Source organism: Cucurbita pepo, chromosome LG03 (genome assembly GCF_002806865.2).
Source record: "Cucurbita pepo subsp. pepo cultivar mu-cu-16 chromosome LG03, ASM280686v2, whole genome shotgun sequence".
Taxonomy (NCBI): Eukaryota; Viridiplantae; Streptophyta; class Magnoliopsida; order Cucurbitales; family Cucurbitaceae; genus Cucurbita; species Cucurbita pepo.
In genome coordinates, this window is record NC_036640.1 from 2,149,606 (window position 1) to 2,174,081 (window position 24,476).

The window sequence follows — 24,476 nt, forward strand, 5'->3', positions numbered from 1 at the left end:
GAATTGTTATTTAAACATGATTTAAAAAAAAAATTAAATTCAACCACTAATCATTCTATTAAAAAAAAAAAATCCAACTAAACCATTAATCTAATTTTAATATTTTAAAAGTTATTTGACATATAATTTTAATATTTTTGTTTTATAATTTAGACACTAATTTAATTTTACCTAAGATAGATTTAGAGACGTAAAAATAAACTATTAATAATTAATTAATACTTTTTTTTTTTATTAATGATACCATAATTTAACATAAATAAATTGATTTCATAAAATAATATTATTTACGAAATAAATCCTCACGCATTACACACCATCCCCACTAAACGACAAATCCAACTGTCGAAAGGTCAACGGCCTTACGATTCCATTGAATTTCAACTCAATAAAAAAAAAATAAAAATAAAAAAAATAAAAAACAATTCCGTAAGACCAATATTTTACCGTCTCCGTCTTTAATGCTATTCAAACTTTCGTCTTTAGCGACACCCTCTGGAGTTTGGCGGTTTCTTCTTTGTTTGTCAGAATTTCTATATATTAATTTCCTCAATTTTTTTAATATAATGATTCTGTTCTTGTATCTGGGTTTGCCAGCAAAAGCCCGGAATCGCACGATGTTATTTAATTGCTACTCTGTCTCCATGGAAATCGCGATCTGTCGTTGAATTGTTCTTATTGGCTTCTCCTAATTCAGCCCCCCCTGCTTCGGGTACTTGTTCTTTGTTCCTATTCTCTTTCATTCCCTGAAATCTCTGGTATATTCTGGTCAACTTTTTCTGGTGATTGTGAAGAATTGATATCTAGGGTTGTGAAGAATTGTTGTTGTATTTCATTTGTTGGGTCTTGATTTTTATGGCTTGTGTGGGGTTTCTTTTCATGGTAGAAATCAGATTTTGATGTTTAATTTGAAGTTCTTGGCGTTGGAATTTGGAATGTGGGTTTAATCCTGTTTTTGCTGATTGTTCTTATCTTTTTAGGTTGTTGGGAACTCGATTGAGGGAGGAAAGGTTGTTTTGGTTTGATGTAAATTATACAGACACTGTTAGGAGTCTGAGATCATGGCTTTTGCTCAGAAATTGAATTGCTCATGGTCTCTTGGGGCCTCAATTGCTTCTATAATTGCATTGGTTACAGTGGTTCATTTGTTCTTCTTTCCTTTGGTGCCTTCTTTGGATAACTTAAGGCGATTTCCGAACTCTGGTTTCGCTGTTAATTCGTCTACTGAAACCTATAACAACCATGTCAAACAAGATCCAGGTCGAGCGATCGATTTGAATCGTAAGTTTCCTCCTGATTCTCATGACGCAGTTGTTTATCATGGTGCACCGTGGAAGTCTCATATCGGGCGGTGGCTTTCTGGTTGTGATGCCAATGCTAAGGAACTCCAGATTGTTGAGGTAGTGAGAAATTCAGAAACATTTCTCTCTGTAATTCACCCTATAGCTTGCGTAAGAGTTGGTTTCGTTTCATTGTTCGATTCGATATTATTTTCAATCACGGATGATAGGCAATAAGTGTAGACTCAAACTTCTTCATTTTTCTCTTAAACTTGGTCTTAAATAATATCAAATGGTAACTTGTCGCTTTCCATATAACTAAGTTTCTTTAGAGATTTTTATTGGAAGCTTTTCGTTTAACTTCTGCTGCGTGACATTGATCTCTTTGTAACGAACTCGATCTCTTCTGGCAGTTAATAGGTGGCAGTGGTTGCAAAAATGACTGTAGTGAGCAAGGTGTTTGTAATCATGAATTTGGGCAATGTCGGTGCTTTCATGGATATAGTGGTTAGTTTTTTAACGGCTGTTTCTCTATTTCATCGATATTCATAATTTTTTCTCGAGAAACTGCGAGAGTGCAAGTTGAAATCTGTTCGAGGCTTTCCTCCTTATGTATACTATCAGACGATTGACATTAAGTGCCACAAGATGTATTGAATCTTTTCGTTTAAAAAACAAAAAGAAGAAGATGATTTTGGTTTGGGCTCAAGTTTGATTGAACTATATGTCTTTCGAACGAACTTCCATCAGTAATTTGACTCGTTATCCACGTTTACTGCAATAGAAAAACTGACAAAATTAGTAATCGCTCTGTTATTTCATTATATTTCGAGTTTGATGCTGTAGCAGTCTTTTAAATTACTCTTGTCTGCACATCAACTACGGTTTCAATAGGTGAAGGATGCTCTGAGAAAGTGAAGTTAGAATGCAACCGTCCTGGTTCAGAAGGAGAACCATATGGGTCCTGGGTTGTCTCGATTTGCCCTACTTATTGTGACACAACACGAGCCATGTGTTTTTGTGGGGAAGGCACAAAATATCCAAATCGTCCGGTAGCTGAGGCATGTGGTTTTCAAACGAGGTAATAATAATCCATATTCTTGAGCTGAAATGTATCCTCTTAGATGATTTGTTTTTTGCTTGATTTGATGATGTCGAGGTATCTGTTTTAGACCCTCGGATCCAAATGCTCCTAAAGTTACCGATTGGACAAAAGCTGATTTCGATAATATTTTCACCACAAATGGAAGCAAACCGGGATGGTGCAATGTCGACCCAGCTGAAGCATATGCTTCAAAGGTGAAATTTAAAGAGGAATGTGACTGCAAATATGACTGTTTGCTCGGGCGGTTCTGTGAAATACCCGTATCTTGCATTTGTATCAATCAGTGCTCTGGAAATGGGCATTGCATGGGGGGGTTTTGTCAGGTAATTTCTTATGTATTATTATTATTATTATTTTGTCTTTTTTAGTTGGGGGGAGTAGGAATTTGCCTCGTTTATCTTCTCTTTTTGTGCTATTTTTATGTTAGATGAGGAACATGGGGTGAATCACATTAAAAATGTATGAAACTATTAGAATTTGGGTAAACATAACGCTTCAAGAACATTTAGGAAGAGTATTTTGAAACGTTATATCATCAAATTAATAACCGAGTACCCGACCATTAGCTTTGGATTATAACCCATCACCTTAATCTGTCATTTCTCATGCTGAAGCTATATCTGGCATGTCCTGCAGTGTAACAAGGGCTGGTATGGAGTTGATTGCAGCATTCCATCTGTTCAAATATCTGTGAGGGAATGGCCTCAATGGCTACTACCGGCTCAAATTGATGTACCGGATCGTCTGCATATCACCGAAAAAAATTTTATTCTTAAACCTACGGTGAATAAAAGAAGGCCCTTGATATATATTTACGATTTGCCCCCAGGTTTCAACAGCCATCTACTTCAGGTCTAGACGAGATAGATTTTCCGTTTCTAGTCACATTCCTTTTGCACGCTTCGTAACGCAACATTAATTTGGTATTGCAGGGGCGTCACTGGAAGTTTGAATGTGTTAACAGAATCTACGATCACAGGAATGCAACAGTGTGGACAGACGATTTGTATGGTGCTGAGGTATGACTTCTTGTGTTAAAAGTTCTTTGGTCAAGTGGTGAGTTAATATGGTTAACGTAATGCTCGTGTATAAACCTTGCAATATCGTTTCCTCCCAATTAATATTTGTTAATTTTCTTATCAGGTGTCATGATTCTGTCTTTAACTCTTGAATTTATGGGTTGTTTAATACTTGAACATAGCTTAGTCATCCTCTAGGATACATTATAACAAAGATTTGGTGCTTTTCTCCTTGTAGATGGCTTTCTACGAGAGCATCTTAGCTAGTCCTCATCGAACCTTGAATGGTGAAGAAGCCGATTTTTTCTTTGTCCCAGTTCTCGATTCATGCATCATAACTCGGGCTGATGATGCGCCTCACTTGAGTTTGAAGGTAGGCATGTACAACCATTTATTGCAGATCTGTTTAGCATATTACTGTGTGGTATATGTCTGTGTACGTCTTTTGAACTGCTATTGTATATTTTGCTCAAATTCTTTGAAACGATTACGTGGAAGTGTAGTTCTATTATCGGCCACTGTTCTTCGGTCTTTTTAATCCTAACCATTATGACAATCATCTACCTCCGATAAGAGCCGATGGGTGTCGATCCAACAGATTTCTTCACAAGCCCTGTTGATGTAGGAAACAGAAATACAGCAGACACATAAGCATTGTTCTGTGAAAAATACAGTCACGAGTCAACTACGCTTTAAGTAATGATAATCGATTGAGTTGAGAAAAGTAGTTTGATGCCTAAATTGCATTTACTTTCCAGGACAACTTGGGCTTGAGGAGCTTTCTAACACTGGATTTCTACAGAAAGGCACATGATCACATTGTTGAGCAGTATCCATACTGGAATCGTTCATCTGGACGAGATCATATATGGGTACGTGTTTGGTGGGTGTGTGTGTGTGTTGGGTGGATTTCACTGGTGCTCGATCTAGTGGTACTTTTATGGGGATTCTATCTATCGCTGTAGGATTCTTATTCAAGATCACTGCTTATAGAACTTCTTTTCTAACGGTAGGTTATGCGTATTATACTAATATATCAACTTTATGTCTAAAGACAGTTCTTTTCATGGGACGAAGGTGCTTGCTATGCCCCCAAGGAGATATGGAACAGCATGATGTTGGTTCACTGGGGCAACACGAACTCTAAACACAACCATTCAACCACAGCTTATTGGGGGGACAATTGGGATCGTATACCTTCGAGCAAAAGGGGAAATCATCCTTGCTTTGACCCCGACAAAGATCTCGTGGTTCCTGCATGGAAACGTCCTGATGGGAGTAGAATGAGCAAAAAACTTTGGGCTAGGTACAATTCATTGATTCTTCTAAACATCTCTCAAGTCTTTTCTTTATATTTGTTGCTTCAGTAAAAGAGTTGAGTTCGTTTAAATTCTTAATCCAATATTCTGCAGACCACGTGCAGAGCGGAAGACGTTCTTCTTCTTCAACGGAAATCTTGGACCTGCTTACACGAAGGGAAGACCGGAGTCCACGTAAGATTATAATAGTTGCAACTTACTGTTAAAGATTCTTTATGGATTGAGCCCTCAAGAATTGGATATTACTTTCCAGGTATAGTATGGGTATCAGACAAAAAGTAGCGGAAGAGTTCGGATCGAGCCCGAACAAGGAAGGAAAGCTTGGGAAACAACACGCAGACGATGTTATTGTTACCCCATTACGTTCCGAAAATTATCATGAAGATTTAGCAAATTCTGTTTTCTGTGGCGTGATGCCCGGTGATGGTTGGAGCGGGCGTATGGAAGATAGTATTTTGCAAGGATGCATTCCTGTCATCATTCAGGTAAAACTGCACCTTCTATTTCTTCTGATTTGGAATCAGACATTGAGGTCTATTTAGTAGTGTAGATGTTGTAATGAGCGAATTCTCCGTGGTGAATCCTCGCTCCGATCCTGAGAATTTAAATGAGAAATTTTGCATGGACGAAGATTTAAATAGGGCAGGGACGAAGACGGGTATGCCCAGCCCTGCCCCTCCTCACCCCACTCCACCCCGTGAACATCTCAACTACGAGAACGTGAACAACCACGTTTTTACGACTCTTTTCTTTTCCGTATTTTGCAGGATGGAATTTTCCTTCCATATGAGAACGTGCTCAACTATGAGAGTTTTGCTGTTCGAATAGGAGAAGACGATATCCCAAATTTGATCAGCATTCTTAGGGTAAGTTATGCTTAATCTAACTTCATAAATGAAATCGTAACATACACCGAAGTAATGTCGAATAATTTTGCATACGGATCTCGGTTTTATAGGGATTTAACGAATCAGAAATTGAATTCAAACTGTCAAATGTGCGGAAACTCTGGCAGAGATTCATATACCGTGATGCTGTAATGCTGGAAGCTCAGAGACAGAATGCTGTTTACGGCCTTCAGGAGGATTGGGCAGATGAATATTCTCGATTAATTGATGATGATGCTGTTGCTACAGTTATCCAGGTAATACACTTTTTCCTTCTTGGGTATATTCTTGCCTGTGGTTTCAGGCCATCTGCTTGTATTTTGTACGAATCGGACCTTCGCACCTGTATATAGCGAGTCGATGTTTAAAAGAGTATGTGCACACCTCGTATCTCATGTCCATAGGAAGAAGCCGAGTCGAAAGTCTTTAAAATTGTGTTTATTTTCCTAAATGAACTTGTATTAAACCATGTATAAGTTATCCTTCTCTTCGGGATGTGGGAAAACTTCTAAACACCTCTTGTAACAGTCCAAATCCACCGCTAGTAGATATTGTCCGCTTTGGCCCGTTACGTATCGTCGTCAGCCTCACGGTTTTAAAACGTGTCTACTAGAGAGAGGTTTCCACACCCTTATAAGGAATATTTTGTTCCCTCCTCCAACCAATGTGGGATCTAACTATACACCCCCTCGGTAGTCCAACGTCCTCACTAGCACACCGTTGGGTGTCTGACTTTGATACCATTTGACATAGCCCAAGCCCACTGCTAATAGATATTGTCCGCTTTGGCCCGTTGCGTATCTACATCAACCTCAAAGTCTTAAAACGCGTCTATTAGGGAGAAGTTTCCGCACTCTTATAAGGAATGTTTCGTTTCCCTTCAATGTGGGATCTCACACCCCTTCCTGGGACTTTCTCGATAGCTCTCTCTCTCTCGGTAACCTAAGGAAATGAATTGAACATGAAAAAGAAAATCCCACCCCTTCTTTTTGACCGGATCTCTTCTAGTTAAACTCTGAAGGAACCAATGAACGAAGATTATAGCATAGTTTGTCTTTACCTAGTTCTTTCAGTTTTTCTCTATTGCAACTCAACTCTGAGATCCCACGCATGGAAACCTCTTCCTAGCAAACGTGTTTTAAAAACTATGAGAGGAAGTTCGAAAGGGAAAACCCAAAGAGACAATATTTGCTAGTAACGGGCTTGAACTATTACACTTCATGATCTTAAATTTTCTAGTGGATCATCATGCATTTGGAAACCTGTAGTTTGACATTATTTGGCACGTAACTGTTGTTGTCTCGAGCAGGTTCTACACTACAAGTTGCATAACGATCCTTGGAGGCGACACGTTCAGTCAAAAAAAGAGTTCGGGTTACCCGAGGAATGTGTAATAGAAAACAACTGAAAAGCCAGTCCCACATACTCAACATTCAAATCTGTTGCTGCTGCTGCTGCTGCATTCATCATCATGGCACTAAAGAACATGGCGGAGATGGCAGCTTATTTTTTTGCTTCCAAGCGTCCCTGATCTAGAAGACGATTGCACAACAAACAACATCGTCTTTGATACTCTGCCCGGAAGCCCAGATTTGTTCTCAAAGTTATGATTAAATTTTGAAATCAGAGTTGAACCACACAGAATAATAATAATATATCATATGATTTGTTCATCATTCTTTTCTCGAATTAATTTTTTTTTTTTAATAAAAAATTTAATATTAAATTTTATTAAATTAATAATAAATTTGATAAATAAATACGAATCCGAGTAGCCCAAAAGTTTAAATTTTCATACTACGTTTAGTGTAGTAACGAAAGATAATATGATCGTGACATTTTTTAATGTAATTGTCATATTGTAGCGTTCGAAATTATTATTAATAAATCTATTTTTTAATTAAATTTGTCACATTTATTTTGAAGTTTATTAATTGAATAATTAATTAAATTCATTTAAAATATAAACAAAATTATATATATATAAAATAATCACTCTTAATGGATATTATAAAGTTTTAAAAAGAAAAACAAAATAATATTAAAATTTTACGAAATTAAAAGGGTTTTAAGGATAATTGAAGTGACATTTTAACTTAAATTTTAGGAGTTCTTCAATCGCTTCCTTTTCTCTGCAACGATCAGAATAGCGGCAACAACGACAATGGAGGGAACCAAAACCAAGAAGAAATCAGCTCCTATCACTCTGGAGCAATTCGTTTCCATCACGGCTCCACTCTTAGACATCGAAAAGGTCCCATTTCCAAGTTTGTTTGAATTCCTTATCTTCTTGGAGTGAAATTTGAGTGTAAAATGAATGTTGAGTTGAAGATTGTGTGTGACTTCGTTAGCAATTAATGGCTTCTTTAACAATGATGTTTGTTTTTAATCTTTCGTCAGTAACGAAATTCTTATTGTGAGTATTTTGCGATTGATGTATTGAGTGATGCAAGTCGTCTAGCTTTACTAAATTGGAGAACCTGATTTTGCAGGATGCAGAAATATCTGCGTCTATCAGCTCTGGTGCATCCAGGAACTTGGAGACCGCTCAGAAAAAGGGTTCTACTATTCTCAACTTGAAGTGTATTGATGCTTCGGTAGTTTTTAACTTCATATGTTGGATCTTTTGTTGGAAATTGAAATGCAAACCAATGTGATTATGCATGATTTCAGTAGTGTTTTCATTTATTCTTTGATTTCAGCGTTGTTCATGTAGATTCTAAATATCTGGGTTTTCTTACGTTTCTTCTGCCTTGGATTTTGTTGTCAGAGTGGGCTCATGGGGAAAACTCTTCTTGAGTTTCAATCAAACAAGGGAGACGTTCTTCCTCCCCACAAGGTGAGAAGAAGTAGAAAATTCCCTCCAACTACTTATGGAACTCTAGTTTTGTGAAGTACTAAATTTCTAAAAATACAAATTTTCTTTCATTGTTTCTTCTCCCATATTCCAATTATAACTACTTAGCTTGTACACAGTGTGTTTACAATGATTCACGTAGCCTAGACAGGGTAATCAGAGTTCTTCTTGCCAGGGTTAGAGAATAGAACATTTTAAGTGATTAACTTTGCCTATTTCATTTAATTTGTTGTGTGGTTCTAAATATAAGTGATTAAGCTTATAATCAAATGTTAGCAAAAATTTCCAAAGGTATGCAAACTAACACTCTGTAGTCCATGACACCTGCTAGTGTCATGGTTTTCCTGATGTATTTCTATTTCTTCTTCCCATTCTATCTATTTTCCTTTTCATGTTATGTAGTGTTGCACCAGAGAATTATCTCTCAATTACAATTGAAGGCCATTTTTGTTCCTGTAATTATATTCTCCCTACTCTCTCCCTTAATTGATGACATATGTTACTGTTGTTGCAGTTTAGCACACATGATGTGGTGGTTTTGAAACCAAACAAAGCTGATTTAGGTTCTCCTTCTCTTGGTCAAGGAGTAGTTTATCGGTTGAAGGTACATTTCACTTCAAATACAGGATTATCATTTTTTTGTGATTGGTTTGATATGGGTGATTATCCTTTCCACTGCTGCTACTTTTAATTTAGAGGTAATGTCTACAGGACTCATCGATTACTGTTGCTTTTGATGACATCCCAGAAGAGGGTTTATCCAGTCCTCTACGGTTGGAGAAAGTGGCAAATGAGGTTTGAGAGAACAAAGCTTTTAGTACTTGCTTCTATTTTTTTTATTTCACAATTATGAACTTTAAATTAGATTTTTTTTATAAATAATAATAATAATTATTATTGTAATTTACATGTCTAAGGAAGACATAGTTCCTCATTTATAATTTACCTTTTCCGATCCCTTCATTTACTAAATTAATAATCTTATGATAACAAATTGAAGAACCCAGGAAGCCCTATAATACTTATTTGACTATCGGCTGTGAAAGAAAATCTGGTATTTGCTTCTTTTTCAGGTGACATATCGTAGGATGAAGGATGCCCTGATACAATTGAGCAAAGGGGTACATAGAGGACCGGCTGCTGATCTTATTCCTGTATTATTTGGAGAGAGGCAACCATCAATGTCCAAAACTGATGTTAAATTCAAACCCATCAATTCCAATCTTGATCACTCTCAGGTTAATGAGCCGATAATTTACATTTTCTTCATAGATTATTGTTTTTTTTTTCAAGTTTCTTTTTCTTCAAGTGGATAGTCTGCGGTTAATACATGCATTTATGCTTTCGTTCCTAGAAAAATAACTTTTTGACTTTGGCTGATATCTCCCTGCTGGAGACTTCAAATTTATGTTAAGCTTTTCTACCTTATGGCTTTATTATTATTATTATTATTTTCACTTACGAGGAGGAGAAACTTTCTTCTGGATATGTTGACAATTTATGGTTGAAGTATATTTTATCCTTGGAGGAGTTTACAAAAATGTACCTCAATCAGAATAAGTTTAAAAAGGGAAAGGAGAAGATTATTGGGAAGAGGAATTGTTGCGAACCTCAAGATGACTAGGGCTTCTAGCACAAGACCTTAGCAAATCAACTACGCCTTTTGTTTTGATCAATTGTGGGACATTATTCATAATTTCCTCCACCCTGGCTTGGGATTGACATGTAGTATAACCTTCCCTTTTGCACATTGTTATTCTCAATGCACAATTTCTTGAATATTTGCTTTCGACATCTTGGGAAACTTATATTCTTACTTCCTGACATAAACCAGGTTCAGACCATGAAGTGTTACTCTACTACTTTCTTTCTGCTAATGCTTACGGTTTTATATAGTTTGCTCATTTAAGCACCTGTTCTGTTTTTGTCCTCCTTTCTCCAAAGAAAGATGCCATCTCAAAGGCCCTATCAGCAAAAAATGTATTTCTGCTGCATGGTCCCCCAGGAACCGGAAAAACCACAACAGTGGTGGAAATTATCTTACAAGAAGTAAAGCGTGGATCAAAAATTCTAGCATGTGCTGCTTCAAATATTGCTGTCGACAACATTGTTGAGAGACTTGTTCCTCACAGGTAACTAAATACTGCAATTTTCTTGAGTTAATTGGTCAAATGAAAGCTGCCTTTGTCATCATATAAAGATTATTTACCCGAGAATAGAAATTTGTGCACAAGTTTCTTACAACAGTATGCTGAACTTTGGTCCATTATCAAGTTGAATGTTGTTGGGATTGGTTTCACAAATGTTGCGCATAACCTTATATTGATATTTATGTACGTGTGTCTGAACATGTATGCATGGGCAAAAGAAAACAAGGAACATTAGTTAGAAAACAATTAGTATATCTTTTGATTGAAATGGGATGTTTGACATAACAACTTGGTGCTTGGATTGTTGAGGAATCTTGGATAGACTGCTAATGCCATTCATTTTTCCTGCCCTGGTGCTATTATTTGCATTGTTTCCTCTTTTCTTTTTTCATCCCCAAAGAGGGTAGTAAATAGATGAACTTATCCTAACATGCTTATGATTAGAGTGAAGTTGGTGAGACTGGGACATCCTGCTCGTCTACTTCCTCAAGTCTTGGAGAGTGCTCTAGATGCCCAGGTATGCACAATCACCTATTTGGCCATAAGAACTAAAGCAAATTCTTCAGCTTCGTGATGGTGTCCTTTTTTTTTCTCAGTGCAATAAACCATAAAATTAAGATAATTTTGTTTTGTATATATTTTTTTTTCACTACTTGATCATTTGAACATAAGCATGTTGCATAATAAATCCACTCCAATGAGCATATGAAGATATCTCAGGATACGTCTTTTACGAACTGATCTATCCTGGAACTTGTCAAAAATGACTGTTTTGTATTTGACTAAGACTTGAGCCGTTCTTTGATTGACCTGACCCCATTAAGTTTCTAACTATTGTCTAGTTCTCTGGCTGATGTAATTTCTGGTCCATTGCTAAGTAAAATTGTCTTCTCATAAATTCCTTCGCTTCTAGGTCTTGCGTGGGGACAATAGTTCTCTTGCAAATGACATCCGGAAAGAGATGAAGGTAAAAATTTGACAATGCTTACACTTCAGAGTCTTGCGTCTTATCTATCAAATGTTGCATGTGAGGTATAGCATGTTAGTTTTCTTGTTACCTTCCCTAACATCTAGGAGTTAAGGACAACCTCTTCTGATATATTTTTAAAATCAAGCATATTGTTCAGGGTTTTACTCAAGTTCCTCCATATGAAAAACCGTTTTCCTGACTTGTTGGTATAGATAAACTATCAGCAGCCTATCCTATCTTACAACTCGGCTTTATTTTTAATTTATTTTTATCTTGTTTGCAAGTTAGGCCCAACATACAGTAGCAGAAGCCTGTAATGTGATGGACTATCGATAATGCACAGCCTATAGAGTTTTGGGGAGATGAATGGGTTGTTCTCTTGGTCTTTTGGGTACTTTGAAGTGAGGGGAGCCATTCTATTATTTGGTTTTGGTTAAATTCGGTGATCTTTATCTGTTCAGACAGTTGTTTTTGCGACCATGAGATCTTTTATTCAAATTTGTTCGTTGCTATTTTGAAAATAGAGAAATGCTTTGCTTGAGTGAGGGCATATTAATTTGCCTTGTTTCTTTTTGTGTTCTGTAACTTTAGAGGCATTTTTCTTGAGTGATTTTCTTCCTAAGTCGGTCCTTTGTTAGTCCAAGTGCTTTGGTTTGATGAAATAGTTTTCCCTCTTATTCTAAAAGAATTATTCTTGAGCTTCTTCTGAGCAACTATTTCAGGCATTGAATGGGAAGCTTCTGAAAGCCAAGGACCGAAACACACGGAGAGACATCCAGAAGGAGCTTAGAACATTGTCGAAGGAAGAGCGGAATAGGCAGCAGTTAGCAGTAACAGATGTAATAAAAAATTCAGATGTTGTTCTAACAACTTTGACAGGGGCATTTTCTCGCAAACTGAATAATATTTCATTTGATTTGGTAATAATTGATGAAGCTGCTCAAGCTCTTGAAATTGCATGCTGGATAGCTTTGTTGAAGGTAATGATTAACAACGCATCATTGAAGTATGCATATTGACGACTGTCTAATGAGGTTTAGACAGATAGCTTCTCAACTGTGGACGTTCTAATACATTCTTTTCATGTTTTTGCTTGCTTCCTTGATATTTTTTCGTTCATACATTTCTTATTTTTCATTTAAGTCCTAGACATCTGAAGAAAAGAGTAGCTGATTTGTTGTTTGGGTAGTGATGATTTTCTTTGAGACATCGACTTGAACACAAAAATTTAATGTTGAAATAAGACATTTTTATTCGAAATGCTGAGTTTTTTCTGTTTCTTTAGAAAAGGGAAAATGTGGAGAATGCTTTCTAGAAGTTCCACGAATTTCACGGGTTCAAAAGTAGATGTTGGCAAATATGGAAATTTCGGTTGTACTTGTATCGAACTCAATTTAAAGGAGGCGATGCTTGTTTCAGGCATCAAGATGCATTCTTGCCGGAGACCATCTTCAGCTTCCTCCAACAATCCAAAGTGTTGAAGCAGAGAAGAAGGGACTTGGAAGAACCCTATTTGAACGCCTGGCTGACATGTATGGAAATGAAGTAACCTCTATGCTCACCGTCCAGTATCGTATGCATGAACTGATCATGGATTGGTCATCAAAAGAGCTATATGATAGTAAGGTACTCGTATCATACCTGGATGTGATCTATAGATTGTACTTTTAATTGTTGGACTTAGAACTGTTTGGCTGATCATGAACAATAAAATTATGAACTTCGATTGCTGAATTACAGATCAAAGCTCATTCAAGTGTTGCTGCACATACGCTTTATGACCTTGAGGATGTGAAAAAGACATCATCAACTGAACCTACCATTCTGCTCATAGACACAGCAGGGTATTGCATTCCAACCTTAACTGAACATCGGATATAAGACAAGCTTGTCCAGAAGCAACACGCCCTGTCTACGTTACTGGAAATAGAGATAATTACAATGCGGTTTCCTGAGACTAATTTGTTGATAATAATGCTTGTATGGCTAATAATGATGGTTCATAATGATCTTCTTCAGGTGTGAAATGGAAGAAAGAAAGGATGAGGAAGAAAGCACTTTAAATGAAGGTGAAGCTGAGGTTGCCATGGCTCATGCAAAGAGACTAATCCAAAGTGGCGTTCAACCTTGTGAAATTGGAATTATAACTCCTTATGCTGCACAGGTATAAAGGTTATTTTACTCGGATTGTTCTAGAACTGATGCTTACACGAAAACTCCGATCAAACGAATCAAATATGCTTCCTACCCAGTCTTCTAGATCTAATATTGGATTAATTGCAGGTTGTGTTACTGAAAATGTTAAGAAGCAAAGAAGACAGACTAAAAAACATTGAAATCTCCACAGTTGATGGCTTCCAGGGAAGAGAGAAGGAAGCTATCGTCATCTCCATGGTTCGATCAAATTCAAAGAAGGAGGTAACATCTCTTGTATAAAAGCCTATGAACTTCAAATTTTCGAGGACTTGCATTAGGAAATTCTTCTAAAAACGATGCAGGTAGGATTCTTGAGCGACCGTAGACGAATGAATGTAGCTGTGACTCGAGCTAGAAGGCAATGTTGTCTGGTCTGCGACACCGATACGGTAACTCACGATGCATTTTTGAAGCGATTAATCGAATATTTTGAAGAAAATGGTGAGTATCTTAGTGCCTCTGAGTATCAGAATGAGTAGTAGTATAAGTTTACTTCACTCTTATGCCTTCCATTTAGGCTTGTGGTCTAGGGGGGGAACTGTTATCTGGAAAGTAGAATTTATTGAATTTTCAGGCTTCTCCAAACATCAGTGGAATTTCTTGAATTTATTGGATTTTCGATTACCCTTTAAACTATTATAGCATAATTATTCCATCGACTTCTAATAATAAAATGAAGTTGGGGCTCATTAACCCTCTCAGGCTGATGGCCCCTTTTAATAATAATAATAATAATCATAATAATATATATATATATATCTACTTACATATTCTCACGTGCTTTATGTATGGCAAATCTTTATTACTCTTTTATCCAACAGCTATATATTCCCATACTAGCTTATATTTTTCTTCTATATGATTTTATTTTTCTTTATATCCCCATTATTATCTTGCAACCATCTAATTTTCTCATAAATATCTATCTCATTTATTCCATTATCACTATTTTTACTAAGGTATACAACCCTTCAAACAAAAAAAAAATCCTTGAACTCGTACCACGCTAAAAAAAAAAGGAAAAAAAAAAACATGAAATAAAGTTAAAATATTTTTAAGGTATGATTGTCATGGAATGGTGTTCTTCAAAATCCCAAAAACTTAGATCATCTTCATAACGATCATAAACTTGAAAGTTTTCGAATTGATGATGTTCAATATTTGGATGCATTTCCATAATTGAATCCCAATTAAAGCTTTTGTCACTAACCACTTCAACTTCCTCACTGGGATCGTCTTTCAAACAATTATTCGATTCTGCTTCCTTATTGTTACTAATGCCTTCCTCTCTTTCTGATTCAATCACTGACTTCTCCTCTTCTTCTTCTTTGATAATCCCAAGCTGTTGCAGAAACTCGTTTAGATCAATCTGTGGCTTCTCTTCTACCATATCCCTTGTCACCGTCGTTGTCTCCTCTCCTAGTGAAGCTTCGTCTTCTTTCTCGTTCTTACTCTCGTCTTTAAGTTTCTTGCAAAGAGAAAAATGAAGTAAAATTAAGCTTAAAATGTCACTATCATCTAAAATACTCGTAGAAATATCAAAAATCAAGATTTTTTATAATATTTTTTTAGTTCTCGTTAGTAATGTTATATTTTCTAGAAGAAAACTCAAATTCGAAGATTAAAAAGGTTGAATACCTTAGAAGGAGAAGGGAGGGAAGGGGAGAGAAAGCCATGAGGAGTTGTAAGCTGTTGAAGCCTCTGGTGAATAAGATTAAGACTAGGCTGAGCATTGAGATTAAGCATAAAGGTTGCAGGGCGGGGATGAGGGAACATAGAAACGAACTTTTTAGAAGGAACCCATTTGAGGAAATTAGATTTAGAAGCATTATTAATGTCATTACGAGGAAGATTATGAAGCAAATGGGGAAGATTAAGATAAGCATCAGGGCCATAGAGCTTAGTGGCAGCTTGATCATAAGCCATGGCGGCTTCTTCAGCAGTGGCAAAAGAACCAAGCCAGAGCCTCGTGCGCTTCTTGGGCTCCCGTATCTCGGCCACCCACTTGCCCCAAGTGCGCTGCCGGACGCCGCGGTACTCGCAGGAGGCGTTCTGAGGGCCGCCTTTGCCTCGTGAAGGGCCTTTCCTCCATGGCTTTACGAGTGGGGAAGAATGGAGTTTTTTGTCTCTGCAAGTTTCCATTTTGGGGAGCGGAGGGATGAAAGATGATCGTGGGAATTTGGTGAAAGGAGCGGGGGATAATATGTAGAGGGAAGCTCAAATGGGGAGTGGCTCTTTAAATGTTGTCACGTTTCTAGTTTCTCCTACGTTCTTTGTTGTTCATGTTGATTTCAAAAATGATGTTTTGATGCAAATTAATTGTGTTAGTTCTAAACAAAATCAGGTCCCTAAATTTAAGAAGGCGTTTTGATCGAACCGTTACGAGAACGATGAATGTAATATGGAATTTTCAAGCCAATGATGCAAACTAAAGTAGTATAGATAAGAGAAGTGAAATTGATCACAAACAAACATAAAAAGAGAGGAAAAGTAAGTGAAAATTAAATGAAGTGTGAGAGAGTAAGTGTAAGTGAGTAGAAGAAGAGTGAAGAGTGATGAGTGAAGAGAAAGTCACCTCGATTCATTGTTGAAGTTCACGGGCTCTTCTTTTTCACATGTCTTTAAGCCATGATTCTTGAGACTCCCCTGTTCATCTTTATCCCATGCTCATGTTCATGCTTCCTTCTCTCCCCTCTCTCTCTTGGGGAGTGATTTTGGATAAAGGGTGTCGGCTACAGTGGAACCGTGTGGTCATGGAAGATGTGAAAAATCACAAATTTCGTGCTATGTTGGATGGGATTGGATTCAATCCACCCTTAGGCCTTGGAGGAGCTTATATTGAGAAGGCTCGTTCCTTTGCGTGCTTCGAGCGAAGCCAGTGCCCCAAGATGTGCTCCTCTTGGTCTCGTTGCTTTGCACTTCGCGAAAGATCATATCCAACAGAAATCCCACATATCGAGCGTAGCTGATATGTAGGCTAGGTGATTATATCATGCCAATAGCCAAGAACAGCTACCATGTCTTGAATAGCTTACTAGAAGGTATACAAATTGAAGAAGCGAAGCAAGCCCCACGAGCAACCAATCAAGCCAACAAGATCAACTGCTGCAACGGAATCAATCCCCATACCAAAGCTAAGAAACAAGTGTTACCCACATCTAATTAAATCGTCCTAATCTCGAAACATAACTCATATCAGCCAAAATATCATAATATATCTAAAATATGCTTAGTTAAAACTACATCCTACTATCTCAAAGTCAATATACTCCCTAACTTAGTCATATGAAAACTTCCTCAAAATGACTTTTGCCAAGTTGGAAACCCCATCATGTCATCTTTCTTGTGATTCTAGTGCAGTATTTCTTCACTGAAAGTCAAAGCTCTAAATAAAGGGTATACCAAGAATCTGTCCTACCAGATGAATGTGAAATTATCCACCAAATGCTTAACAAATCAAGAGGTAACCTGAAGACACAAGAACATCTTAACTTGCCTCGCTGAAATCAGCTGTCAAGATCAGATAAAAATGTAAACTATTAAATAACTATGAAAATCTGACCGGAATGACAGTACTATCATTTAAACTTTGGACTTCTGGACAAGTTCCTCCATTTATCTTTAAGATCTATTGGTGTACGATCTTTCAGAAACACATTACTACCAAATTTTAAAATCTTTCTCCACGGTATGGTTGGACTTCTTTCAACAGAGCTAGAAAATTTTTGAACTCCCTCCAGCAGAGAGACAAGTAAATCACTAGTATAATGACATGCAAGGAACTTGCATTCCAGAAATAAAGATGAGAAACTGGAAAACAGAAGAGAATACCAGTGGATAACTTCTTTGTTTTTTAAATTCTTATGAACGCATGAAAGCGAGTAACGAATCTAAAACATTTGATTTATGTTATACAAAGGTAACATCTAGTCAAGATTGGAACTATGATAAGCAAGCGTATGAAATCATTTTTTTACCCTAAAATATTTAATTTAAAAAAGAAATATTAATGGATAAAAGATGACTACCAATAGTCTCCTCCTCCTCAGCTGTCCAGGCTAGCTTCTTCCGTCTTAATGGATGAGTTTCTGGACTTGTACTGCACAGTAAACAAAGTCAGCATTAGTGTTTGTTAAATGCGAAGAGCACAAAAGAAAAATTATAAAAAAAAATTAATCGCTATGAGGAGCTGAGGCACGTGCGACTCAGTGAGGGCGCCTCGCTTCTCTGAAGCGCGGTGTAGAACATGAAAATTTTAATCCCACTACTTTATTGTGGATTCTAGTCTTCTGGTCAATACAATAATTCCATACTTGAAAATTATATAGTTATCCAGAGCAACAATGAGGGGTAATAGCAAATAGTAACTAACTACTATATAACTATGAAGAAACTAACTGATGACATTTCTGTCGAAATCTTATGGAGTATCTAGAAATGATAGACTCGTCATTGCCATCATCAGAAGATTTTTCTCCTTCAGTGATAATTGCACGAGCAGCTTTGCCTTCGCTGTCATCAGTTTGGTACTGTAAACCATTTTGCGTAGCCGCTGGTTCAACTGGCCCACGACCTTCATGGAGAATTTCGTAAATGTCATGCTGCTCGGTGTCTTTTTGACCATCTTCCTGTTCTGCAACATTTCCTCGACACTTTTGGTCCACCACACCTGCAACTGTATTGCCTTGACACTCTTGGTCCACCAATTCGTAGCCATTTTCCTGGCCTAATAAAGCATCAGATGCTACTCTCGAAGGACTTGCCTTGTTTTGTCTATGATTGGAATTGGCAATATGCAATGGTTTTGATAGCTCTGTCATTTGCTCGGTATCTGTATCTGTTGTCGATTGATAGTCAACAACTTCGTTTACACGTTCTCCATCTAGACTTACTTGATTGTCTTTACTTTCCAAGTCCACATCTTCACAAATTTTAGCAACATCCTCAACTACAGCTCTTTGTGAAGCGTCAACATCCTTTTGTTGCAATACCTCTTGAAGAACTGCTGATTGATGTCCCAAAGCAGTACGAAAAAAAGAAGCAACATTTTTTTTTACCGATGCAACGTGCTTCTTAGCTTCGAGGTATTCTGATATAGCAAGTGAATACAAGCAGAAAGGACAACAAAAGTCACCTTCATCGGTCATACTAGCCGAGGAACTCAAGCACTTGGCATGAACCACCAAAGGACAATCACTAATGTTACAACACAACAACTGACCACCCTCATTACATTTCACACAAACTGCAAGAACTCTACTGTCAGCTAATGGAAAAGAATCGTGATCGACCATACATTGCGAACTAAGAAATTCTTTTTTTCTCGTGGCAATATCTATTGTTTCATGATATCCATCACTATCACTTAACAGATCTTTCTCTTTCACATCCGGATACACACCAACCTCCATATTTGTAGCAACAGTCTTTGACATAAATCCACTAGGAGACATAGTATTTGTTTCATTTACACGATAATCATGCCCAGAGTCACACTTGGAATTGTCAGGGCTGGTGTTATGAAGGTTTCCTTCAGCAGGAGAAGGATTAGATGTTTTTGGTTCAAAAGGCAGTTCACTTCCATCTTTCACTTTCTCGACACAAACAACTTCCAGCATCTCATCATCTCGTGTACTAGCCGGCATAGTATAACAAGGAATCCCTGATTGATCCTGATGTGATTTCTTTGACCCAAAATGCACATCCTCTACAAGTTCGTCGTCCACCGAAGTTATCTGATGTTCATCCAAGCGATCAGTATCATCTCTCTCATTTTGCGGCACTCTTCTTTCAGGTGAATCTTCTAACACCTCTGTTTCATGTGAAGAAGCCACTTCCTGTCCTGAAAACGAAGTATGCGCAGAATGCTGCTTAAGCTTCTTGACATTAATGTAACCATCATCCCAACCAGGTAACTGTCTAGCCTCGTCTTCAGACGTAAAGTCAACACCACTCCTTTTAGAAGGTAACAAACTAGAGCTAGGTGGGTTCACCACTGATATTCTTCTATCATCCTCAAGTAAAGGGCTTCCTTTACCCTTCTCATTTTGGCCTCGAGGACCAGAGGAGCTAATATCAAGTCTCCCGCTGAGCTCGATACAATCCTCATTATTCAGACAAATGTTATCCCTCTTATTTATGGGTGTTAACCCACTCTTTTGCATTAAGAAATCAGCATAAGGATGTGTACCATCGAGAATTGCATCTTTCAGCTGTTCAAAAAGAAATAAAACAACCACTTTACAACCGACCATACACGACGAAGAGGATCGAAGCAAATAAATTAGAGACAAGTCTTGAATTCTCTACACCTTATGTAATGTGCAACGCATGGATGCTCTTTTTTGGTCAGTAAAGGATCTAACATCCCATTTTAACAAATCTGGTCCAGCCACTCTTAAGGAAGATTTTGGAGTCTATTTCAATGCATACCAAGTTGAAAACCAGAAAGTATGTATCAGGCTAAGTTCACTTAAAAGAACATATTGAATTACAGGGCCAAGAACTTCAGAAACCTAAATACAAAGATTTGAAACAGTATTACCTCCTTATAAATGCGTTTAAAAACATCTTCACAACTCTCAGATGAATCAAACATAACTTTTGATTCTTGAACAGGAAGAACATTTTCTCCAATATAATTTAAAGAACCAAACAAACCCTCCAAGCATTTCAATGCAACCATCTCCCCGGCATTCTTTCTAGTACCGTCAAGTAATTCTGAAACGTTATCAATTACATCTGTAAAAAGATGGAACACTGACTTGTACAATTTTAGAGCGCAAAAAAATTGATTCTAGAGCGGCTAGAGAATCGACAGTGTGAAATACCATGTAATAGAGATGGTTTCACTTCCTCGAAACTTGCAAGGGCTTCGATTGTCCAACGCCAAGCAAGAGATGAAGTAGAAGCAGATTCGGTTTTGTTCTTCATTGGGAATCAATATACACTGCACGAATTCAACAAGAAACTGCATTAGCAATACTTCCAAGTGAAGCTCTGAAGTATGAAAGGTCTACAAAGCTAACATTACCGCTAGAAAATGCAGAATCGAAAGCTAATGCCACAAGGTAGATCATCAACAGGCGATAAACACGATCATTTAGTGGCGTTCCGCCATTTTAATGAACCGTCGAAGTTAGAACACATACGATTTACATCAACCTGATGGTGGCTCGGTAATCGATGAACAAAAATTATTTAAATTCTTTTTATTTTTCTTAATTGTGAAATTTTTTCCATTATTAGTTCCAAATTTATATCCAACTTGGTAAAATTTATTTTTTTTTAATTTTTTTTATTATTATAGTTGAAAGTGAAAATTTCAAACTATGATCGAGACGGGTCTGCATGAGGCTACGATCAAGAATGAGACAAGAACGTGGAATATCTTTGAAGGCTTCCTCTGACCGAGATGATTCCCTTTAAACAATTCCACTAGTTAGAGACGAGTGTAATTCTCGGGCTACAAAAGGTTGATTATGGGCGGAAAAAAAATTGGAATGTCCCTCTGTTGAGGATTGTTGGGAGAGAAGTCCCACATCAGCTGATTAATGGGTTGATCATAGATTTAAAGTAAAGAATATATCTCCATTGGTATAACCATGAGGATTACTTAGTCGTGTAAGTAGAATCCTCAAATGTCGTTATGAGTCTCGAAAGTATAGTCAAAAGTGACTCAAGCGTTGAACAAATGGTGTATTTTGTTTGAGGGAGTCTTGAAGGTATAGTAGTCAAAAGTGCTCGAGTGTTGAACAAATGATGTAGTTTGTTCGAGAGCTCCAAAGGAGCCAAGTCTCGATTAAGGGAAGGTTGTTTGAGGGCTCCAAGGTTTCAGAGGAGGCAAGTCTCGATTAAAGGGAGGTTGTTGGAGGGCTCCGGAGAAGCTGTTCGAGGGCTCCATAAGTCTCAGGGTAGGCTCAGAGAGAAGGAGTTAGAGTCTCGATTAAGGAGAAGTTGTTCGAGATTCCCGAGAGCGTGTGAGCTTGAGAATTGTGAAGATACTCTAATGGTGAGAATTCACCAACACCATAGCGATTAGCCAATAAATTGAAAAAATGAAGCATAGATTTGGACAATGTAAATGAGATCAATTGTGAAACGAAGCTCCCAATCACAATTTCTTGGTTTCTAATGCTTCTTCAACTGCAGAGAGACCGCCTTCTCTCAACTGCGACCGCCATTAAACCTTTGCAAAACCCTCTGAACCAGAACAGCTTCGAGCAAAACTACCGCCAAATTTGCAACCATCTTCTTTCCTTCACCCATTCCCGATCACTCGCTAAAGGCCTCCAGCTCCATGCACACATCGTCAAATTTGGATTACAAACCATTCCTCTCGTTTCCCACCATCTCATCAACTTATACTCCAAAACCCAATTGCCGCTTTTTTCTCTGCAGGTTTTTACTGAAGCCCCGACAAAGTCTTCGACCACTTGGAGCTCTGTTATCTCCGCATTTGCCCAAAATGAGGCTCCATTGCTTGCCCTTGAATACTTTCGACGAATGGTGAATGTTGGGATTCGGCCAGATGATCATATTTATCCTAGCGCCACTAAGGCTTGTGGGTTTTTATGTAGGAGTGATCTTGGGAAATCTGTACATTGTCTTGTTGTCAAGACGGGATATGATTGTGATGTGTTCGTCGGAAGTTCGTTGGTGGATATGTATGCAAAATGTGGGGAGATTGGGGATGCACGCCATGTGTTCGACGAAATGCCTGAGAGGAATGTGGTGTCTTGGAGTGGGATGATTTGTGGGTATGCTCAACTGGATGAGAGTGGCGAGGCATTGACATTGTTCAAGCAAGCTTTGGTTGAGGATGTTGATGTAAATGACTTCACATTCTCCAGTGTGATCCGGGTTTGTAGCTGCTCCACACTTCTTGAATTGGGGAAGCAGATTCATGGACTGTGCTTGAAGATGAGCTTCGATTCCTCGAGCTTTGTTGGGAGTTCTTTGATTTCCTTGTATTCCAAGTGTGGGGTTATAGAAGGGGCTTATCAAGTTTTTGATGAGATACCCATCAGAAACCTGGGCATGTGGAATTCACTACTGATAGCCTGCGCTCAACATGCTCATACAGAGAGAGTGTTTGGTTTATTTGAAGAAATGGGAAGTGTGGGGATGAAACCAAATTTCATTTCCTTTTTATCTGTTCTTTATGCTTGTAGCCACGCAGGGTTGGTTGAAAAGGGCCGAGAATATTTCAATCTAATGAGAGATTATGGGATTGAACCAGAAGCTCAGCACTATGCCTCTTTGGTGGACTTGCTTGGACGAGCTGGAAAGTTACAGGAAGCAGTTTCTGTGATCAAACAAATGCCAATGCAGCCCACTGAATCTGTTTGGGGAGCTTTGTTGACAGGGTGCAGAATCCATAAAGATACAGAAATGGCAGCTTTTGTGGCTGAGAGAGTATTAGAATTGAATAGTACTAGCTCAGGTTTACATGTTTTGTTATCAAATGCATATGCTGCTGCTGGAAGATATGAAGAAGCGGCTCGGATGAGGAAAATGTTGCGCGATCGAGGAGTGAAGAAGGAGACGGGTTTGAGCTGGGTTGAGGAGGGAAATAAAGTTCATACATTCACTGCAGGTGATAGATCTCATGCTAGATGGGTAGAGATTTATCAGAAACTGGAAGAGTTGGAGGAGGAAATGGAGAAAGCTGGCTATGTTGCAGACACAAGTTTTGTGCTACGAGCAGTCGACGGCGAGGAGAAAAGCGAAACAATTCGGTTTCATAGTGAAAGACTAGCCATTGCGTTCGGGCTGATTACCTTCCCACCAGGAAGACCTATAAGAGTTATGAAGAATTTGCGTGTTTGCGGTGATTGTCATGCAGCTATAAAGTTCATGTCCAAATGCACTGGAAGAGTTCTCATTGTTAGAGACAACAACAGATTTCATCGGTTCGAGGATGGAAAATGCTCATGTGGTGACTACTGGTGATTGATATGTAATTTAAGGAGAAGATCTCGATCTACTACGTGAGGAAAGGTCAACGATTCTAAGGTAAGGATTAAACCATCGATTTTTGATATGAAAATTAATGTTTTTATCCATCGAGCTAGATCTAGATTAGATACTTATCATTATAGTTAATGGCATAGGAAGAAGTTTGATTTGAGAATTTGATATCTCTTGCAAATTGAAAAGTTCTATCATCCGAGGATCTCGACTCTTCACTATTATGTTATTTTGAATTACATTTGTTTTAGATGAGATCTTATTTGAGTCGGGTTATTTGCTTTCGGGATTAGAAGGATTAGTATTTAACTAGTATGAACAGATTATTGGAGTAGCATCTATAATGCAACTTTTAGAACAAAATATCAAAGGAGAACCAAGATAAAAGCATCCATTTCCAAGAGATTATAGAAAGATTTGGGGACATGAACATTATCTGGAGATTATTTAAACAGAACTGATACTTCAAACAAATCAACATCAATTGATTACGACTTGACCATTAGAAAATAACCCCAAATTCCCATAACCTAATCATTCCATTGGGATAACCTACAAAAGAATACAAGTGTTCTTATCTTCACATTAAAGAAGGGCCAAAAAAACCCCACTATTTGGGAATCAAGTTCCTTCTCCAAACAAGTTTCCAATCAAGCCTTTTCATAGAGTTATTGATAGTTTGTAGATTTGATGGATAAAGATATGGGAGAATAATAAGGAA

At 37.7% G+C, this 24,476-nt stretch overlaps 5 protein-coding genes across 7 annotated transcripts; 3 read left to right on the forward strand and 2 right to left on the reverse strand.

Moving 5' to 3' along the window:
* Positions 1-472: 472 nt before the first annotated feature.
* On the forward strand, positions 473-7,286 carry LOC111790546. The gene is made up of 15 exons (XM_023671487.1): positions 473-712; positions 981-1,400; positions 1,694-1,787; positions 2,175-2,361; positions 2,453-2,708; positions 3,022-3,237; positions 3,318-3,404; positions 3,643-3,777; positions 4,163-4,276; positions 4,463-4,710; positions 4,817-4,897; positions 4,977-5,208; positions 5,491-5,589; positions 5,682-5,867; positions 6,920-7,286. Exons 2-15 carry the CDS (start codon positions 1,062-1,064, stop codon positions 7,016-7,018), a joined length of 2,373 nt encoding a protein of 790 aa, XP_023527255.1. The 5' UTR covers positions 473-712; positions 981-1,061; the 3' UTR covers positions 7,019-7,286.
* Positions 7,287-7,705: 419 nt separating this feature from the next.
* Positions 7,706-14,472, forward strand: LOC111790547 (DNA-binding protein SMUBP-2). The gene is made up of 15 exons (XM_023671488.1): positions 7,706-7,864; positions 8,103-8,207; positions 8,381-8,449; positions 8,982-9,071; positions 9,179-9,262; positions 9,541-9,705; positions 10,412-10,599; positions 11,062-11,134; positions 11,531-11,584; positions 12,310-12,567; positions 13,007-13,213; positions 13,328-13,431; positions 13,607-13,751; positions 13,871-14,005; positions 14,086-14,472. Exons 1-15 carry the CDS (start codon positions 7,775-7,777, stop codon positions 14,260-14,262), a joined length of 1,944 nt encoding a protein of 647 aa, XP_023527256.1. The 5' UTR covers positions 7,706-7,774; the 3' UTR covers positions 14,263-14,472.
* A 636-nt stretch (positions 14,473-15,108) lies between these two features.
* On the reverse strand, positions 15,109-16,032 carry LOC111790549 (dehydration-responsive element-binding protein 2F). The gene is made up of 2 exons (XM_023671493.1): positions 15,422-16,032; positions 15,109-15,241 (listed from the first exon to the last, which is right to left on the reverse strand). The coding sequence occupies exons 1-2, from the start codon at positions 15,923-15,925 to the stop codon at positions 15,203-15,205; spliced, it is 543 nt and encodes a 180-aa protein (XP_023527261.1). The 5' UTR covers positions 15,926-16,032; the 3' UTR covers positions 15,109-15,202.
* LOC111790548 lies at positions 15,185-20,946 on the reverse strand. Of its 3 annotated transcripts, none has more exons than XM_023671491.1 (8): positions 20,817-20,946; positions 20,614-20,732; positions 20,328-20,503; positions 20,095-20,199; positions 18,182-19,995; positions 17,812-17,882; positions 16,359-16,917; positions 15,185-15,251 (listed from the first exon to the last, which is right to left on the reverse strand). In XM_023671491.1, exons 2-7 carry the CDS (start codon positions 20,714-20,716, stop codon positions 16,868-16,870), a joined length of 2,319 nt encoding a protein of 772 aa, XP_023527259.1. In that variant the 5' UTR covers positions 20,717-20,732; positions 20,817-20,946; the 3' UTR covers positions 15,185-15,251; positions 16,359-16,867. The 3 variants fall into 3 exon arrangements, with proteins under 3 accessions (XP_023527259.1, XP_023527258.1, XP_023527260.1); XM_023671490.1 differs by having other exon boundaries at positions 20,328-20,524; XM_023671492.1 differs by lacking the exon at positions 20,095-20,199 and having other exon boundaries at positions 20,328-20,524.
* Positions 20,947-21,796: 850 nt separating this feature from the next.
* On the forward strand, positions 21,797-24,005 carry LOC111790550 (putative pentatricopeptide repeat-containing protein At5g52630). The gene has a single exon (XM_023671494.1). The coding sequence runs from the start codon at positions 21,917-21,919 to the stop codon at positions 23,735-23,737; it is 1,821 nt and encodes a 606-aa protein (XP_023527262.1). The 5' UTR covers positions 21,797-21,916; the 3' UTR covers positions 23,738-24,005.
* Positions 24,006-24,476: the final 471 nt, after the last annotated feature.

Coding starts and splice junctions, on each gene's coding strand:
- LOC111790546 (XM_023671487.1), top strand. CDS start 1,062: ATGGCTTTTGCTCAGAAATTGAATTGCTCATGGTCTCTTGGGGCCTCA. Junction 1,788..2,174: donor GTGCTTTCATGGATATAGTG/GTTAGTTTTTTA, acceptor CGGTTTCAATAG/GTGAAGGATGCTCTGAGAAA. Junction 3,405..3,642: donor ACGATTTGTATGGTGCTGAG/GTATGACTTCTT, acceptor TTCTCCTTGTAG/ATGGCTTTCTACGAGAGCAT.
- LOC111790547 (XM_023671488.1), top strand. CDS start 7,775: ATGGAGGGAACCAAAACCAAGAAGAAATCAGCTCCTATCACTCTGGAG. Junction 8,208..8,380: donor TGAAGTGTATTGATGCTTCG/GTAGTTTTTAAC, acceptor TTTTGTTGTCAG/AGTGGGCTCATGGGGAAAAC. Junction 9,706..10,411: donor CCAATCTTGATCACTCTCAG/GTTAATGAGCCG, acceptor CTTTCTCCAAAG/AAAGATGCCATCTCAAAGGC.
- LOC111790549 (XM_023671493.1), bottom strand. CDS start 15,925: ATGGAAACTTGCAGAGACAAAAAACTCCATTCTTCCCCACTCGTAAAG. Junction 15,242..15,421: donor CCCTCCCTTCTCCTTCTAAG/GTATTCAACCTT, acceptor AGAAACTTAAAG/ACGAGAGTAAGAACGAGAAA.
- LOC111790548 (XM_023671490.1), bottom strand. CDS start 20,716: ATGAAGAACAAAACCGAATCTGCTTCTACTTCATCTCTTGCTTGGCGT. Junction 17,883..18,181: donor TTTCGACAGAAATGTCATCA/GTTAGTTTCTTC, acceptor TTTACTGTGCAG/TACAAGTCCAGAAACTCATC. Junction 16,918..17,811: donor TGAGGAGGAGGAGACTATTG/GTAGTCATCTTT, acceptor CTTGTTTCTTAG/CTTTGGTATGGGGATTGATT.
- LOC111790550 (XM_023671494.1), top strand. CDS start 21,917: ATGCTTCTTCAACTGCAGAGAGACCGCCTTCTCTCAACTGCGACCGCC.